The sequence below is a fragment of the Manacus candei genome, unplaced genomic scaffold (assembly GCF_025592945.1).
Source record: "Manacus candei isolate 608988 ecotype Guabito, Panama unplaced genomic scaffold, ASM2559294v1 h1tg000150l, whole genome shotgun sequence".
Taxonomy (NCBI): Eukaryota; Metazoa; Chordata; class Aves; order Passeriformes; family Pipridae; genus Manacus; species Manacus candei.
This window is the reverse complement of record NW_026138198.1, coordinates 2289114-2308050: the sequence shown is the minus strand read 5'-3', so window position 1 is coordinate 2308050 and position 18937 is coordinate 2289114. Positions and strand designations below refer to the sequence as shown.

At 54.7% G+C, this 18937-nt stretch overlaps 2 protein-coding genes across 9 annotated transcripts in view; one reads left to right on the top strand and one right to left on the bottom strand.

The window, feature by feature from the left end:
* FANCM (FA complementation group M) overlaps window positions 1–18937 on the top strand; it is a 137364-nt gene that overhangs the window by 52023 nt on the left and 66404 nt on the right. The gene's annotated exons all lie outside the window — the stretch shown is intronic.
* MIS18BP1 (MIS18 binding protein 1) lies at window positions 107–14343 on the bottom strand. Of its 7 annotated transcripts, none has more exons than XM_051772091.1 (17): window positions 13056–14339; window positions 11711–11827; window positions 10988–11499; window positions 10047–10123; window positions 9611–9741; window positions 8659–8749; window positions 8278–8432; window positions 7439–7605; window positions 6865–6973; window positions 5962–6198; window positions 5046–5865; window positions 3847–4016; window positions 3406–3545; window positions 2133–2272; window positions 1410–1494; window positions 765–819; window positions 107–637 (listed from the first exon to the last, which is right to left on the bottom strand). In XM_051772091.1, exons 1-17 carry the CDS (start codon window positions 14014–14016, stop codon window positions 537–539), a joined length of 4068 nt encoding a protein of 1355 aa, XP_051628051.1. In that variant the 5' UTR covers window positions 14017–14339; the 3' UTR covers window positions 107–536. The 7 variants fall into 7 exon arrangements, 6 of the variants coding, with proteins under 6 accessions (XP_051628051.1, XP_051628049.1, XP_051628048.1 ...); XM_051772089.1 differs by having other exon boundaries at window positions 5046–6198; window positions 13056–13300; window positions 13343–14338; XM_051772088.1 differs by having other exon boundaries at window positions 5046–6198.

The following is an 18937-nucleotide window of genomic DNA, read 5'->3' as shown; positions in this document are numbered from 1 at the left end:
CATGGTTCAAAACCAAGGGGATGAAGCCTTGAGGCCCCATCCCAAGCTGGACAGGTCAGGGATTCTGCTGCTCCACAAAGTCCAATGGATCCGTGAGTAAAATAAGCTCATCCTTGTTTATTACATTAAGGAAATGTAAAAATTCAGACTCTCCCTCAGGGACAGTAAAAAGCAGTTTCAGTTACTTCCAGATTTTACCTGAATTTATTGTACATTCATATCCCAGGAGATATTTTATCTTAAAATGATCTTGCCAGTCATTGGCACCCCTGTACATTTCTCCTTCCCAGGAGAAAAAGGCAGCAGGAGGAGAAAGAGGAGAGGAGGAGCTGGGCAAGGAAGGGCCACTATGTACACATGGAAAAGCCAAACAGTGCCAGCAAGATGGGAATGGGGTTAAAATACATAAAAACCACATCGGGGAAGATTTTCCAAATGGATCCTGCAGTTCCAGCCCTTCCCTCCTGGAGGGGCAGCTGAACCACAGACTCGGAATGAGGCACCCAAGTGCTGAGCCAACAGATCCACAAAATTCATCACATGGAGAAATAGGAACCCTGGTCTTCCTCTTCCTCCTCTGAGGAGTTTGGTGTCTGAGCCCTGAAGAGCTTCCCCACCACTGAGTCCTTTGCCACGTCTGCAATGGAGAACAGGGATCATCGGCGTGTCCGAGGGGGAGGGGCAGGAGGCCCAGACAAGGCACCCAGCAAGGTGGGGATGTGGAAGGAGCTGGGAATGAAGGAGGAGGAAGCAGGAATACTCACTGGTCTCCAAGCTGACCTTGGCCCTGCGGGAAGGCGTCCCCAGCACAGCTCCAGCCTGGGGGAAGGAGGGAAGGACACGGGCTCAGCTTGGGGTCCCGCTGGGATGGAGCCACACCAGCCCTGTGCTACATCTTCCCAAAATTTGAACTGCTCAGCTGCCACAACTGCTCCCTCTGAACCAGGGGCACAAGCCACACTTCTGCTCCTGGGATTGTGGCTTTTCATGGAAAAGCCTGGAACTGCAAAACCTGGACTAGTGGAGGAATCAATACCTAAATTCAGGGAGTAGGATACAAGGTGACCATTGCTATGGTCATGATTAGGAGTCAGGCTCTGTGATCCCTGAGGGTCCCTTCCAGCTCTGGATATTCCATGGCTACTCTTTTCCCACTGTTCAGAACAATGTTACCCAAAGACCACAGAATTCCAAAGCAGTTACAAATCCCGACCCGAGGCTGTGGCTTTAATCCTGACAATAAGCAGCTCCTTTCTAACAAAAGGGACTTTTCTCCACAGCAGCAGAGACCAAACCCCAGGGTTTGGGAGGAAGCTGGGGAGGGTTCCTGCTCTCCATCCCAGGGATGTGTCTCCTGCAGGCCCCTGGCTGAGGTGGCAGGGGGCAGTACTGGAGGGAAGCAGCATTACCGACTTCTTCTGGACCTTGTCCCAGGTGCCCCTGCTGCCCTGCGTGCGCTTCTGCATCCGGAACACGTGTCTGTCCAGCTCCTTCCTGCGGGGCACAAGGAGCACGTCGGTGGGGCTGCCACAGCCCCCCTGGAACCTGCTGGATGCAGCCATGGCATCACATCCAGCTCCAGCTCAGGGAATGGGCACGGCCAGGAAAACTGCTCTGGGTCAGTTACAGACAGAGTCGGGTGAGATCAGTGCTGGAAATCCTAATGAAAGGGTCAGACGGGACTTCTTCCTCTTCCCATATGGAGTTCCTGTCCCTCAGCCAAACCCCCTGACTCCACGTTTCCAGATGATTCCAGTGAGTTTAGCAGAGCCTGAAGCCCTGGGTAACAGGGTCAGACTGCTGTGCTGAGGCCCAAAGCCCATCCCAGTGCCATCCCCAAAGCCCACACCGAGCTGGGCAGCTCCACCAGCGCCCATGGCCACAGGGGCCGGAGCAGGGCTGGCAGGAGGGGCGGTGAGGGACCTGGTGTCCCACTTCCAGGAGCTGTCTCCCTCAGAGGGACCTTGGGGAAGAGCCAAAGGCCCAGGCTGGCAGACGAGCTCCTACCTGCTGCTGGGGGCCACATTCCCGGGCTGCTGTGCTGCACTGGGGGGTTTCCCAGCTCCTACCTGTTGATGGGGGCCAGCATTCCCGGGCTGATGTGCTGCACTGGGGGGTTTCCCAGCTCCTACCTGTTGACGGGGGCCAGCATTCCCGGGCTGATGTGCTCGCACTGGGGGGTTTTGGCCAGCGGGAACACGGCTGAGCTGGGGCTGAGCGAGAGCTCCCCCAGGGAAAAGTCCTCGGGGTCGTCGTTCCGGAGCGGCGGCAGCTGCAAAGCCACCCCAGAGCCATCAGGGGCCTGAGCCAGGGGTGTCCCTGTCCCCAGAGACAGCCCAGACTCTCCCCTCTCCTCCACAGTCACTCCAGCCCTTCCTCACTGCGGTGGCTGTGACTCCACCCTGTCCCTATGCAGGGACAGGGACACAGACACGGCCCAGCGGCCAATCCCCACACACTGCTCCCGGTGCTGCCCAGCCCCTGGGGACAGTTTGGATGCCACCACACACTCAGAGAGTGATCTCTGATTAGAATTCCGAGCTCAAAGCTGACCATGGCTGCTCAGAAGGAGGGTTACTCAGGGAACTTGTGGTCCTCGCGTTTGGAAGAGAGAGAGGCACTGGAAAGGCTCAGGGAGGAGCAGCACAGAAGATCCAAAGCACACCTGAAACTGGGAGCAGGGACAGGACAGGATCCAGAACAGGGTCCATGAGGAGAGGAGGACAAAGTCAGCAGATGGAAGTTCAGAACACACAAGAGGAGATTGTTGTTCACACAGCAAAGGATTTGGCTCTAGAACTTAGCACAGGAAATTCCAGATGGGAAGAGCCTGCCTGGGCTCAAGGAGGGGCTGTGCTGGTTCAGGGAAGGGGAATCCACTCCTGACTCCCATACACAGGATTTCTCTCTGGAGGTGCCACTGGACACTACAGGAGGAGTCAGGCTCTTCTGCTCAGCACAAGCAGAATGAATTTGAGGAAGCCTTTGGAACCACTGGCTGAAATTATATTCTATTAAAAGAGTCATGTCTGGAGAATCCCTCTGCAAAACCAGGGTGTCTTGGACATGGAAGCATCGATGCCCTCAGAGCCAACTGCTCATCCCAGTCCCAGGAATCCCCAGTCCTGGGGATTTCTCTGTGCCACGCTGCTGGTTACAGCACGTGCTGAATTTGCCTGGGAGCTCTGACTTCCCAGGAGCCATGGCTGGATGTGTGCCACGTGCTTCACCACAGCAAAGGATGGCAGCAGCACAGCAAGGGAAGGGGCCTCCTCCCCCAAATCCACAGGGCATTACTGATGGAACTAGACCAGCCTGGTCCCACACCCACTGGGAAAGCACAAACACAGACACCCACACAAACACCCCCCCAGACACCCCCTGGAGCTGTTTGCCCGGCTGTACCTTGACTCTCCTGTTCTGGAAGGGTGTCGTGGTGAACACGTCATCGTGGTTGTCCTTGGGCAGGTGCTCCAGGAACTCCCTCATCTGCTGCTTCCGTTTGAGGGTTCCCACCCTGGCACTTATCACCAGCTCCTTCTTATCTGCAGGACAACAGTCACTGTCCAGAGACAGCCTGAGGCCGTTCCCTCTCCTCCTATCCCTTGTTCCCTGGGAGCAGAGCCCGAACCCCCCCGGGCTCCCCCCTCCTGTCAGGGGGTTGCAGAGCCAGAAGGTCCCCCCTGAGCCTCCTTTGCTCCAGGCTGAGCCCCCCCAGCTCCCTCAGCCCCTCCTGCTGCTCCAGCCCCTTCCCAGCTCCCTTCCCTTCCCTGGACACGCTCCAGCCCCTCCATGTCTCAAAACCATTTAACAACCCCCAAACCCCCAGAATCAAGATGCCAGTACCTTTCTGCTCAGGTTTTCCTGCCTTGGCCTTCTTGGCCTGTGGTTTGGAGCCCTTGGCCTCTTGCTCCTGCAGGTACTTGCCGTGACACTCCTCGGCAGAGCGTGTCCCCACGGCCATGGCCACCTCCTGCCAGAAGCCGCTGCGGTGCTTGGGCAGCGCCGCGATGGCCCTGCAGAGACACAGGGGGGCCTCAGGAGGGCAGCCCCGGCACTGCAGCACAGCCCCTCAGCCCGCCGGGAAGGGCCCTGAGCCAGGGATTTAGGGAATTTGGGCTCTGCCTCTTCTCCAGTGTTGCCCAGAGAAGCTGTGGCTGCCCCTGGATCCCTGGAAGTGTCCAAGGCCAGGCTGGACGGGGTTTGGAGCAACCTGGGAGAGTGGAAGGTGTCCCTGCCCATGGCAGGGGGTGGGATGGGATGGGCTTTAAGGTCCTTCCATCCCAAACCAGTCTGGGATCATAGAATCACAGAATCAGCTGGGTTGGAAGGAACCTCCGAGATCATCCAGTCCAACCCTTGATCCAACCCCGCCGTGGTTCCCAGCCCATGGCACTGATGCCACATCCAGTCTGTCCTTAAACACCTCCAGGAACAGAGAATCCACCCCCTCCCTGGGCAGCTCATTCCAATGGCTGATTACCCTCTCTGGAAAGAATTTTTTCCTCTGGTGTCTCCTCCAGACACTTAGAACATGCACATTCCTGCAGTTCCTCTCCCCTTTACCAAACCTGCTGACATAAACATGGCACGTTAAACATGTCACTCCAGTCTGGGGACAGAACCTGCCCCCTCTGGCCCATGGTCCACATCATACACACAAATACTACCATGTCATTTACCTACTCATGGTTTTCAATGTTACTCATAGGAATGAGTTTTTATTTTTAACGAGATTAAATATGTGGTTTTGAAAACCAGCAGAGGAGTAGATTCACAAAATCCTGCCTAAGCAGTGCTCCTCTCCCTTCACACTGTGACAGGGGCTGCTGCAGGCTCACACACCTCCAGCTATTGTAGAGAATACCCAGCTTCTCCTTTGTTTCACTGATGGTTAACTTGGGGACAAGAGGGAACTAAAACATAAAGGAACCCTTGAAAATCACGTGCAAGAGAGGGAACCTGGAAAATCCCAAAGCAGACCACCCCAACCCCGCCGGTGCCCGGCGGGAACTGTTCCCTCTGAACACAGAGCGACCCCTTGCCTGTAAAGCTTCTGTAATTCCTTCTCAGACCAGCCATCAGCTGCCCTGGCAAAAAGCTCCAGAGGTTTCTGCTGCTTTGCCCTCTCAGGCTCTCTCGATCTGGCTGCTGCAGACTTGGCAGTGCTGGGAGCTCCAGCCCCTGGTTTTTTACCAGGTACTTTTGCATTCCTGTCCTTTGTGGGAAGTTCTTCCTTGCTGGTTTCGGGCTCGCTGTCGAAATCCAGCCAGTGCCTGGGGGGGTTGGTTCTGCTCCGTGTCCTCACGGCCTCCCCAGGCAGGAGGGAGTCGCTGGACCCACTGGCAGGACTGTTTCCTTCGGTGGCGAGCTCAGACTCGTCACTGGTCTCACTCAGCCTCACTGGCACATTCCGGGAGGCTCTTCCTGTCCTTGGCTCACCCCACGCCTTGTCTGCACCATCCTGGGATCTGTCAGAGTCAGAGCGAGATCTGCGGCTTTGAGGCCCCGGTTTTAACACAGATTTATTTTTCCTTCTGATCAGCAGTGGGGTATCATCATCACTGGATCCCCCTCCCTCATCCTTGCCTGAGGATTCCTCGGTGAAGTGCTTGGCTGGGAAAGGCTTCCTGGCTGACCTCAGGGAGTACTTGGAAGCCTGCTCGTACCCGGGCAGCTCTGCAGCGTCTGCTCCTCGCTTCTCCTTTGCCATTCCCAGGATTCTGGGGCTGTGTCTGTTTGGCACTTTGCTGTTTGAGGAAGGCACCCTGGCAGGAGGCTGGGATTTGGTTTTTGTGCCCCTGGTTGCAGGGTCACTCTCCTCCTCCTCCAACAGGAACCGCCGGGCCTCCCTGCTTCCAGCAGGCTTGGATTCCCCTTTGGAGCTGGCTCCCTTCTCCCTGCTTCCAGCAGGCTTGGATTCCCCTTTGGAGCTGGCTCCCTTCTCCCTGCTTCCAGCAGGCTTGGATTCCCCTTTGGAGCTGGCTCCTCTCTCCCTGCTTCCAGCAGGCTTGGATTCCCCTTTGGAGCTGGCTCCTCTCTCCCTGCTTCCAGCAGGCTCAGATTCCCATTTGGAACTGGCTCCCTTCTCCCTGCTTCCAGCAGGCTCAGATTCCCGTTTGGAGCTGGCTCCTCTCTCCCTGCTTCCAGCAGGCTTGGATTCCCCTTTGGAGCTGGCTCCTCTCTCCCTGCTGTTCCCTGGAAGAGACAATGGCAGGGTGCAGGGTGAGTGGTGGCTCTCAGCACAGGGCACCTGCAACCCCTGCCAGAGCTTTACCTGCCAGGCACTACAAACTCAGAGCTCCGGGAAGGGCTGTCCGTGACTACCGAACACTGCCTGGGCACACACCTCCCAAAAGCTCTGCTCCTGCTCCAAAGAGCCTTTCTGCAGGAAACATTGCAGCTGCTTTAGGACAGAAACTTCTGCTTGACATTTCACACTGTTTGCAGGTTTCTACTGTTGCCCACATTTTATTAACAACAAGTTTTTATCAAAAACTCCGCTAATAGACTTTTTTTTCCCACGCCTACACAGGCATGTCATGTCATGTCTTTTATTTCCTCCTCATTAAAAAGCAAAGCCAGGCCCCAAGGCACTGGGTCTCTCCATTTCAGTGTGTCGAAAGAAACGTGTGTCCCAATTATGCAGTTAGAGAACACTTTGACAAGCACAGTTTATATCTGGAGCTGTAAAACTACACATCAGTGCTGCTCTGATGACCCTTCAGAGAAAAAGCAGCTGACCATTAAAAGACTTAAACAAATCCTTTGCGTTAACAGACCCCACCCCACTGCTCCAGCACCCAACTCACAATCCCACTGATTCCATCAATCACTTGAAAATAGGGAAAAAAAAGGTTTTACCTTTATTTTGGCTTTTTGGCATTTCCTCTGTTGTCTTCATGACTTCCTTTGGTTTGTTCTTCTTAGAGATGAAACTGGTCTTTTTGTGGGATTTTTCACTACTAAGCATCTTCAAAATAAAACAATTTAATCTAAACCTAATTTAATCTCCTTTTCTCCAGGCTGAGCCCCCCCAGCTCCCTCAGCTGCTCCTGCTGCTCCAGCCCCTTCCCAGCTCCGTTCCCTTCCCTGGACATGCTCCAGCCCCTCCAGGGCTATTCTGCAGTGAAGGACCTCAGGATCTGAGGTGGGACCTCACCAACTGCCTGTCTGATACATTATCTTTCCAAAAACCCCAGGCTTTTTCCAGAACCAATTCCCCATTGTCCCCATTTGACAGACAACAGTTCCCTGATAACACAGAGCTAAGGCAATTCTGTTAGTTTGTTTTACAATGTTCTTATCCTGCTCCCAAGACTTCCTTCCCTTCCAGGTACCTCTGAGAGCTGCACCGGTTCCGTTACACACCTTGCCAAGTTTATTCATTATATATTCATTATATTTAAGACACACTTAAGTACCAAAGAAGCCTTACCAGGCTGAGATAATCCACTCCACCCTCTTCCAGGGTGACATTAAGGTTCTGATCCACAAAGGCCCGTTGCCCACACCAGAAGTTCATGGGGGGTCTGACCTGTCTCCCGCTGCGAGTGTAAACCCTGCTCGAGTCGTTCCCCTGGGAGCTGTGCCTTGGGGTGGTGTCTGCAGGGGGAAAGCAGGAAATAAGGGGCTTGTCCCAGACATTGCATGGAAAATTCAGCCTTGCACACCTCACAAGCAATGTGGTGTTTAAACCAGACTACATGGACAATGTAAAACTTAGCCCAAGTGGTTCTTTTGAAAGTGTTCTGATTGGAAAAACAGCACTGAAGTGATCACCTTCACAGGTTATACCACTCTCTGTGAGGACTTTCACTCTGCTTACAAGGTTATAAATACTGGCAAAGTCATGGAGGGAGGGAGAATGATAAAGAGAAGTTGTCACACTGAACAGCTCCTCGCTGAGAGAAAAGGGAGCGGAAAATAAACGTGGATGATGAGAGACAAATAAATGGGAGTGAGGAGAGAAAAAAATAAAGGAGTTTTTATAGTGCTAGCAAGGAAATCTGACTGCAGCATCAACAAACAGCACAGTGGAGCTTGGCCAAACCCCACTGGACAGAGAACCCAGAGAAAGGTGTGAGTTAAAGCCCAAAGCTGTCAGTGTCCACAAGGCTGGGACTGCTCTCTAAGGCTGAGCAAAACCAGGGGGCTCAACAGGTTGTGGCTTTACAGCAATTCCTGGAAACAACACCAACATAAGGAGCTTTTCCACAACCCATTCCGTCCTCCCCCAGTTGTCTTTTCCAAAGGAAATGATTATCAAACACTCACAGGTGTTTTCATCATTCCTTGGCAATACTTCATAGGTGGTGTTCTTCATTCCAGGTTTCTTCTTTGAGCCTTCTGCAGTTTCCAACACATCACTTTCCACCACAGTGTCACTCTCTTCATCTTCATCCACACCACTGTTCTGTTTTTGGTCTTTCCTAATGATTTAGAGTTTAAGAAAAGAAAGAATAAGCATCTAAAAGAGCTGTTCCTTAACAAATGATGTAAAAGTGAAGCCTTCCTGTGGGCAGAAGCCCCTTGGCACAGCACAGCAGTGGCTTCGTGCACACATCTGCAGCCTTTCACACTTCTCTGGTATAATATTCTTAAAAAGCAAAACCTCAATGAATGCTTTAAAGAACATTGCAATGAAAGAGAAATTACCTCCTCCTTTCCTCGAGGAACTCCTGGACATACTCCTTCCACCTCCTGGAAAAGCCATAGGTGAATCGTTTGATGAAGCGGTAGGGAAACCCTGGGGGGACAGAGGGGACATCACCAACAGCTCAGCGAGACTTTTAATCACTGGGGGTAGAGAAAACATCCAGGACAAGCATATTCAGTCCAAAGGTCAGAGGAACTGACCCAGCCAGTTCCATCCCAGCACAGTCCATTCACTCCCAGGCTTTAGGAAGCCTCTGCAGCACTCGAGCCACTCTGCTCACAAACCTATTGCTGTTACTTCTTCTCAGAATGGTAAAATGAAAGCAAATACAAGTATTTAGCAGAGGAACTAATAAAAACTTCAAGTCAGAGAGCAGCCAGGTCAGGTGTTTATCAAGCAGGTATCCCAGGAATTAAGAAGGAAACACTGAAGACACAGACACATCTTTGGGCCTGAAAGAGCAGAGTGCAGGTGTGTTCAGTGAAAACCTGGCATCACACACCCAGGGCACACCTGTGTTAAGGGAAATAATGCCAAGGGCAGGCTCAGGTTGGATCTCAGGACAAGGTTCCTCCCCCAGAGGGTGGTTGGCACTGCCCAGGCTCCCCAGGGCAGTGGGCACGGCCCCAAGGCTGCCAGAGCTCCAGGAGGGTTTGGATGATCCTCTGGGGCACAGGGGGGGATTGTTGGGGTGTCCTGGGCAGGGCCAGGGCTTGGACTGGATGGTCCTTGGGGGTCCCTTCCAGCTCAGTTGATCCTGTGATTCTAAGTATTCATTCACCTGTGCCACAGCTGATCTCTGTGCCCCCGGGGCTGCCTGGAAGCACTAACCTGCAGCCCGTTACTGCAGAACATGCCAGAGAACAGGATCCCAGCCCAGCTGGGCAGGTCCATCCCTCCCCTCCCCAGGGCACCCCGAGCAGTGGCAGTGCTGCTCTGCCCCAGCCTCACCTTCTCTCCTCATGGTGGCAGAGTCGATCTTGCCCTGCAGGAGGTAGAGGCTGCCCGAGGACGTCCTCAGCTGGTTGTGGGCCACGCGCTCGGTGATGGCATTGCTGTGCCACAGCAGGCCCTTCATGTCCCTGGGGAGAGACAGAGCCTGAGCAAGAGGAACACAACCTTTCCTTTGCAGAAAAGAAGGGGGTTTGACCTGGAGCTCTGCTGTTCCAAGGGGAGTGGCAGTGATGCCCATTTGCTGAGGGATGCAGGTGCTGGCAGGACGTGCTCTGTGCTGCTTTCCTTCCCTAGCCTGGAACAGGAACGGCTCTGGCCTTGTCTGGCCACCTCTTGCCCACACAGAGGAATTGCTCTGCACCATCCCTGGGTGGGGGGTGCCCCAGGCTGGGCCTGTTTTACACTACACATCAACCACAAAACGGGGTCTTACTGCCGTTTGCCCTCCAGAGAAATCGCCGTGTTGCCCTCCATCACTTTAATCCTCCAGCTGCTCAGGCAGATGCTTTTCTGGTACAGAAGAAAAAGAAAATAAAGCATTTAAAGTTGTATTTATTACCCAGCACCTCCTCAGTGCTCAGATCCAGTAACAACATCCCTTCTCCTTGGCTACAATCTTGACTATTAAAGGCCATCTGATCCTTATCTCAGTCAAAGCTCACCACGAAGGTGAATTGTTTTTTTTAGTACAGGAAACACATCAAACACACTTGGCCACATGGGAGAACAAAACAAGTCACTCGCTTAATTTGAAGGGACTGCAACCCCAGGTTCCTCCAGAGAACAAGGGAAACTCAAGCCTGGGGCAGGTGTGCTTGTGCCAGGTTTCCAGGGAATCCCAGGGATGCAGCATGCTTCCAGATACACTGCCTTCCATACAGAAAGGTGGGAGTACTGCCAGGCTGCAGACTGCTCTCCTAGGAAAAGATTCTGGTCCCACCTGATTCAAAAGGAGTCCAGATGTTCTGTAGGAAAGCCAAGCCTTTCACCTCCTCATCAGCTGGGCAGATTCATGGATTCATCCCTAGCCTACAGCTGGGAAAGGTCTCTCCTCCTTGGATTTGACTGGGCAGCCAAGAGCTGGAACCAACACTGGGACCCTTTCAGCCCACACTGTGGCTTGTGCACACTAAACCAAAAGGGCCTCTCTTACACACAAAAAAAACCAACCCAAAACCTGAACATTTGGAGTAACTCATCTTGGAGTAAGGTAAAAAAGAAATCTTTTTGATGGTAAAATTTACCAGTAAAATCTAATGAAACAGTGGTTTGTTCTCTTCTGAGTGCTCCTTGCTTTTGACAAGAAAAACCACAACTATGAGCTACACACGGCCCAGAGGAATCTCTTTTCCCTAAAGGATTAATTTCTCCCACCTCTTTGTCTGCTTTGCCAGCAGGTTGGTCAGTATGACGTTTGTCCAAAGGGTCCTCAGGCCTTTCTGTCAGCTTCTGCTTCTTTGGAATGTGGACTGTGGGACTAGACAGCATAATGCTGCAGAAGCACTGGGAGGGCTTTGGGGAATTACTCTCCACAGTCTTTTCCACTCCCAGAGCAGCTTGTTTTTTACTGGGCTGCAACTCTCTTCTGCCTTGATGAAGCTCTGTATGTTTTGCTCCTCCATTTCCCCAGTTTTCTGTTACCTGATCCTCGTTTTTCGAAGGGGTGGAATTCACATTCAGAAAACTAGTCCCTGTGCTCTGAGACATTTCACCATCAGCATCTATTGGTTCCACCAGGAAAACGTCCACATCCTCCTCCTTATTGGCGTCCCCCTCCTCGGGAGGCTCAGCCCTGGGCTGCTCGGCACAGGCAGCTCTGACTAAAGGCTTCTCCGTGGCTGTGGGGGGAGGAATGTTCTGCTGGATGGGGTTTGAAGGTGTTGGATCTGCACATTAGAAAAAAAAAAGGTGCAACAAAGAAGTTAGTGATATTTAAGCATTGGAAGGGGTTTGTGGTGGAGCCCGTGGGGACATGGGGCAGTGGTGGCCTTGGGATGGCTGGACTCAATGGGGTCAGAGGGCTTTTCCAGCCTCCCCAGTGCCTGGGTTCTGAGCTGAGGAAGGCTGTGAAGTGTTTCCCAGGGCAGTCCCACGTACCTTTGTGCTGCTGCTGCTGCAGTTTCTCCTTTATGCGCAGGAAGAACTTCTGGGGGCTCTCCAGCACAGGGGGCTCTGCAGTGGGCGGGGCCCGAGGGACCCGTGGGAACACTGACCCTGCAAAGCAACCACAGGGAAACCTCCTTGGTGTGGGGAACAGAAACATTCCCGGGGGGTGTGGTTTGTTGATACGCTTATTAAAATACCCCACAAAATCCCAGAACTGTTTGGGTGGGAAGGGACCTCAAAGCCCACCCAGTGCCACCCCTGCCATGGGCAGGGACACCTTCCACCAGCCCAGGCTGCTCCAACCTGGCCTTGGGCACTTCCAGGGATCCAGGGGCAGCCACAGCTTCTCTGGGCAACCTGGGCCAGGGCCTCCCCACCCTCGTTATAAAAAGGGTCACACTCAGCTCCATGTCACCTGCAAACTCCCTGAGGGTGCCCTGGATCTCACTGTGTCTGTAAGGAAAAAACTAAAGGTGCACTGGCAAAGCCATCAGGGAAATACCCCAGTGGGATTTCACACCCAAACAAGTTTTCCATGAACCTCCCTCCCTTATGTACCAGCTGTAGGAGCAGTTAAAGCAAGTGGTTTGATCTTTAGGTACCAAGTGGCTTTGGAGGTGTTGCAGTGGATCGATCCCACTCACAGACACAAGGCAGGGAGCAGTTAGAGCCAGACTGGGGCAAAGGGAGTGAGAACACGACAGGAGGGAATCTTCTCTGTCAGGAGCAGGGAAATCAGCTGTGCCACAGACACCTTTCAGCACTAAAAACCCCACCATTCCAACCTTTCTGTTTAACCCCAGCCATCAGGGGACAAGTGCTGGTTGCCAATGTCTTCTACACCCACCAAGGTGCCACTGGCACCTTCTGCAGAGCCTGGATGAGCCGTGAGCAGGACACACAGGGACAGTGTTCACACCTGGGACAGGTCTCCCATGGAACAACCATTGTTTCCCAGGTGTGACCAGGCTCTGTTCTGCTGGTCCCTGGTTCATGGAGCTTCCCAGGGTTTGTCCTCTCCATGGTCCTTCCAAGGAGGAAGGATTCAGACTAATTGGCAAAGCATTTAGAGTTCTTCCCCGTAAACAGCTGACCCCAGTGTGTTCCAGAATAACCAGAACTCTTCTGGAAAAGGAACTATTAATAATTCCTGTCATTCAGGCTATGGATTGATGTAAGCAAATAATTAAAAGACTTATGAAAATGTGACAACCAGGGATGTCACTGCAGCACAAGTGAACTGAACTCAGAATTACAGCTCTGTACCTTCTATTCCAAGTGTTTTGAAGGAAAACAAACCATTCTCCGGGAGTCACTGAGAGCCCGTGGCACTCACCATGTCCTGGCCGGGCGGTGCCCCGGCCCTGCCCGGTGCCGGGGGTCAGGATCACGTCGGTGGCACGGCTGTGCCCGGTGCTGCGGGTCAGGATCCTGTTGGTGCCCTGGCTCTGCCCGGTGCTGCGGGTCAGGGTCCCGTCGGTGCCCTGGCTCTGCCCGGTGTCGGGGGTCAGGATTACGTCGATGGTGCCCCGGCCTTGCCCGGTGCTGGAGGTCAGGATCCTGTCGGTGGCACGGCTGTGCCTGGCGCTGCGTGTCAGGGTCCCGTCGGTGCCCTGGCTCTGCCCAGTGCTGCGTGTCAGGATCCTGTCGGTGCCCTGGCTCTGCCCGGTGCCGCGGGTCAGGATCCTGTTGGTGTTGGTGCCCTGGTTCTGCCCGGTGCCAGGGGTCAGGATCCCGTCGGTGGCACGGCTGTGCCCGGTGCTGCGTGTCAGGATCCTGTTGGTGTCGGTGCCCTGGCTCTGCCCGGTGCTGGGGGTCAGGATTACGTCGATGGTGCCGCGGCCCTGCCCGGTGCTGGGGACCAGGATCCCGTCGGTGCCCTGGCTCTGCCCGGTGCTGGGGGTCAGGAGGATCCCGTCGGTGGCACGGCTGTGCCTGGCGCGGCCCTGCCCGGTGCTGGGGGTCAGGATCCCGTCGGTGCCGCCCCCGCGGCCCCGCTGCCGCTCCGCCCGCTCCTTCATCCGCTGGAAGATCTTGGCCGGCGTCTCCTGCCCGGGCGGCTCCGGGGCGCGGCGCTTCGGCGGCCGCTCTGTCGCGGGCCCGGCCCGGCCGTGCAGGACATCCCGCGCCCCCCGCCACGGCCCCGCGGGCGTCGGGCCCTGCCCGGCCGGGACAGCGCCCTGGGCCTGCAGGAGCTCCTTCAGCGGCGTCAGCGTGCCCGCGGGGACGCTGCTCAGCGGCACCGAGCACACCGGGGGCTCGCCCCGGGCGCGGCGGCGGCCGGAGGCGGCGATCATGGCCCGGGCCCTCCGGGTCCCCTCACGGCGATCGTGGGGCAGTCCTGTCCCCTCGCGGCGATCGTGGGTCAGTCCTGTCCCCTCGCGGTGGGTCCCTCACGGCGGTCCCGGGTCAGTCCCGTCCCCTCAGGCGGGTCCCGGGTCAGCCCCGGCCCCTCAGGCGGTCCCGGGTCAGCCCCGGCCCCTCAGGCGGTCCCGGATCAGCCCCGTCCCCTCAGGCCGGTCCCGGGTCAGCTCCGTCCCCTCAGGCGGTCCCGGGTCAGCTCCGTCCCCTCAGGCCGGTCCCGGGTCAGCCCCGGCCCCTCAGGCGGATCCCGGGTCAGTCCTGTCCCCTCAGGCCGGTCCCGGGTCAGCTCCGTCCCCTCAGGCGGTCCCAGGTCAGTCCCGTCCCCTCAGGCGGATCCCGGGTCAGTCCCGCCCCCCCCCAAAGCGACCCCGCGCTCAGATTCGAGCGCGGCCGCGCGCGCGCGCGCGTCATGGAGCCGCGACCATCGCGCAGAGTCAGAGGGGTGTTTGGAAAGGACCCCCTGGAGGGGCGCCATTGGAACAGGCGGGGCAGGAAGGGTCCATGCCGAGGCTCCCCCCGTTCCGGCGCGGTGGTTCGACCCGCGCTGAAGGCGGGCTCCGCGGCCGTTAGAGCTGAGGGGCGGCCCCGAGGGGCGGGCCCGGCTCTGAGGGGCGGCTCGGAGGGGCGGTCCGAGCGCCGGGGGGACGGTCCGAGCGCCGGGGGGACGGCCCGGTCGGGGCTCTCCGGCAGCGGCTGAGGCGCAGGCGGTGCCCAAAGGAGCCTTCCCCGTGGGCTGGAGCAACAGCCGCGTTGGGAGGAAGGAGGGCTGGCGGGCAGGGCAGGGGCTGCTCACGCCCCTCACACAGGGAGAGCCCCCGGGCCGCGGACAGCGTGTGCCGCCCGCAGGTAAATAAATAACTAACAGCCACGTGTGAGCAGCAGCCCGGCTGAGCCCACTGTAACCGCGTGTTAAATACGGGGGTTAATCAGAGCGCTGGAAGCCTGTCCTGGCTGGAAAGTTCAGTAGTAAGGTCTCGTAGTTCCAAGTGGGAAACAAGGCAAGCTACTCGAATAATACATTAAAAACCACCTAGTACTACGTGGATAACACGCAATGAATAGAAATCACGGGCGCACCCGGCAGCCCAGCACTGACGGGCAGCCACAGCGGGGTCAGCTGTGGGATCAGGTGGGTCTGGCGCTCAAATTAGTCCCAGTAAGTGGGTTAGAGATTCACCTCCGGGGGAGGAATTACTGTGGTGTGTGCCTGTTAGTAACAAATAGCTGCTTAAAAAAAAAAATAAATACATAGTTAAGTTTGATACTTAGGGGTGCTGTTGCAACTTTTTAGAATAATTCAAGCCTTTGGGCTTCTTGCAGGAAAGGCACGTGCTAATTAGCAGCCCGGTTCTCTAGAGCAGACAGGGATCCTTTCCCGGCATTCCTGCCCGGAGGAGAGCACAGGACACGGGTGTCACACGGTGTCACGGATCACAGGTAGGTGTGTGTCAGGGGAGGGGGCACGAGCTGGGAAGAGGAGAGAAGAGGTCTCTGCAGGCACCGGGGAAAAGGGAAGGAGAGCATGGAACAGTTAAAACAGGAATGGAGAGGAAGGGCTGCGTTTAGATTTTACATGAATTGTTGAGTGTCTGATCGTGGTTTGTGATCCACTGGCTCCATACAGCTGGCACGGCTTCACTGGGTTTGTTCCTCCTTAAAAAGCACAAATCCCCCCGTTCAACCCATAATTTCCTCCTTATCTTTAGCAATAACTTAGTGCTCCCATAGTTTCTTAAGTACTTATCAGCTCAGCTTCTGCCTGAATCAGCAAAAGCAAAGAAAATTTGCTTTGCTCCAGTTATTTGCAGCAGCCACCACAGTGCTTCCTTTCAGGAGCAAAAACGAATCCACAGAAAGTCAAGGGAGTGGTAATTCTTTTTTTTTCTGGTGACAAAGCATGTGTGTGAGATTTGTGGGTGTAATTTAGGCAGTTGTAGAATTCTTACTATAATTTTTTTTAGCATGACTAAGCAAGTCCCCTCTTGTCTGTACCACCTGATGCCAGTGGGGCTTCCTGCATAGAACTCCAGAATGGTTTGGATTGGAAGGGACCTTAAAGCTGGTCTCATTCCACCCCCTGCCATGGGCAGGGACACCTCCCACTATCCCAGGTTCCTCCAACCTGGCCTTGGACACTTCCAGGGATCCAGGAGCAGCCACAGCTTCTCTGGGCAACCTGGGCCAGGGCCTGCCCACCCTCCCAGCCAGCAATTCCTTCCGAAATCCCATCTAAACTTATTTCTCTCAGAAAAACTCTTCTTTTTTTTTTTTTTCCCCAGAAATAACATTTCTTGTATAATTTTTAAGCTTTTTTGCTGTTTTGTTGTTCCATAAAGGAAGAGATCAGGTTGATTATATAGAGGAAAAAAGGCTAATCCAGACTAAGCAGAGAAAGCTGTTGAGGAAACAAGAGTTAATGTGTTTTTTGTTGAGTGTGTGGCTGGAGCAGCAGCTGTGTGTGCCCAGCAGAGCTGGTTCTGGGGAGAGCAGCTACACCTGGAGACAACTAGATAATCAATAAAGTGCAAATTTGGTTCCAGGTCACATCTCCAAGTCAGCCTTCTCCAGTCAGCTCGTTGTGCTGTGGGTTTAAGAGGAAACCCATTGTATTTTATTAGGGATGTATCCATGTTAATCTCAGGAATTGCCAGAAAGGACCTGAAATTGGGCATCCTGATGGTTCTGTTTGGGGAAACTGCTGATGCCAATCAGAATCTCCCTGGAAAAATGGGATTCATGATGGGACAGATCATGGTTGCATTACAAAGGGTTTTCCAAGGCCCTCTGTCACACTTCTTCCCTCTTCAGCTCCCAGTGGAGATGCACTCCACAATCCATGCTGCTGGACTTTCCTGACTTGGCTGGTGTAAGTTCTTTGGGCAGCAGCTGCAGAAATACAAGCCAAAAAGTCTGGGTGAAGCATGTAAAGCCCAGTAACCTCAGTCAGGTCACTACAAGTGTGTGGGAAAACTGAAAAAAACCCCCACCAAAACAGCACTTGCATGCTGTTTGGCTGAGGGGTCTGTGCTTTTCCATGTTTTTTCATGGAAATATTTAAGCTTTTTTTCTTTTTTGGGGAGGCCCTTTTGACAGATCCTGCCAATGAAGCAATCCCATAAATTATATATACATATAGTAAGTATAGGGGCATAAGAATAAATGTCTGGAGCTTGCCCTTCTTTCAGATTTTGAGATCTTAAAGCCATTAATTGTATGGCTGGAAAAAAACCCACCCCTAATGCTTCTTTTGTTTGGGGTTGGTGGAAGAAAACCACATTTCATATATTTATACGTATACAGGTCTGTACAGGCTCATTTCTTACTGGCTTTAAAATGCAGAATAGTCCTTGTTAAACTTGTTTAAACCTTTCCCTGCTGCAAATTGCTGATGCCAGTTTGGGCTCTGGTCTCACTCTTTCGGATGTGACTGAGGGATGGTTTTGGTCACAGAGGTCACAATGCACATTTTTTGCCGAACAAGCTGGGTGACCTTCTCCAAACAGAAAGAGCTGCTGCCTAAATGAGTTTGATCTGTGACTTCCGAGGTACCTTTGGGATCTCCCGTAGCTGGGAGGACAATCCTTGTTACCTTTGAGAGCTTGGATATTGTTTGTTTGGAAAAGCATAGGATTTATGAGCAGGTACAATAATTTTTATACCATTTGTTAATATTTGCTGCAGGTCCCTGGGCTGGAGGAGGGCTCTGCAGGCTGTGCTTTCAGCAGTGGGGACGTGGCATTTACTGTTTGGGGCGTGAGTTTTGCTCTCAGTGTATCAGCAGTGAATCCATTTGCATTCATCCTGCCCCTGCTTATTTAGTCATTTTGCTGGGAATGCAAATGTCTTCGTGCAACTAATTTGTTTTGCTGTGCAAGGTTTGCCCTTTATTTGAACTTTATTCATGACTGGAGAGATATTCTATGGAATAATGGACTGGCAGCTGGGATGCCATGGCCTGTGTTAACCCCTGAGGTCATCGAGTCCAGCCAGCAACCAGCACCATGTTCACCCCTGAGCCGTGTCCTCGAGTGCCACAGCCACAGGTTTTTGGACACATCCTGGCCCAGGTTGTCCAGAGAAGCTGTGGCTGCCCCTGGATCCCTGGGAGTGCCCAAGGCCAGGTTGGAGCAACCCGGGCTGGTGGGAGGTGTCCCTGCCCATGGCAGGGGTGAAACTGGGTGGGTTTTAAGTCCCTTCCCACCCAACCCATCCCGGGCCTCTCAGCCCCGTGGCCGGGTCGCCCACTTGTCCCGCTGCCGCCTGTGGTACCTGCACTGCCGGGGGCTCCTCGCTGAGAGGGCGTTTCCTGCTGCATCCCGCTGGAAGGGCTGGCTCACAAGCGTTCCGGGGGTGCTGGGGAAGGAGGGGCCCCGTGTGCCGTGCGGGCTGTGTGATGTGGAGCAGAGCGCTGGTCTCCACGAGATGGCAGGAGCTCCCTTCCCGCTCCCCGGCCTCGGGAGCGGGCGCTGGCCAGCACAGCCTCCTCCTGAAGCGCTCGTGTGACAGCAGCGTTATCCACGGCGCTCACGGCTCCAGCACTTCGCTGTGCCCCAGCTGCGGCTCTCCCAGCACGGGCGAGGCTGCGGGACAACGAGCCGCGTGGAGCCCAGCCGAGCCCAGCATTCCCTGCCTTTGGAAAGCTGAGCCTCCTGCACACACACGGTGCAGCGCCGCTGCTCCCGCTCTCACGGGTCCCCAGACGGGAGAGAAGCATTCTGGCCACACTGTCGGAATTTTGGTGCCATGTGGGCCACAGAAGTGCCTTTCCCAGGGACAGGACCCAGGGAAGGGCTGGAGCTGGGACAGGGCAGGGTCAGGTTGGATCTCAGGACAAGGTTCCTCCCCCAGAGGGTG

Bases quoted from the DNA above. Each gene is read 5' to 3' on its own strand.
- MIS18BP1 (XM_051772088.1), bottom strand. From the start codon at position 14,016: ATGATCGCCGCCTCCGGCCGCCGCCGCGCCCGGGGCGAGCCCCCGGTG. The intron at 11,500-11,710 runs GTACGTGGGACT...TCTAATGTGCAG, and splicing joins GCAGCAGCAGCAGCACAAAG to ATCCAACACCTTCAAACCCC. The intron at 2,273-3,405 runs GTACAGCCGGGC...GTGGCTTTGCAG, and splicing joins TCCAGAACAGGAGAGTCAAG to CTGCCGCCGCTCCGGAACGA.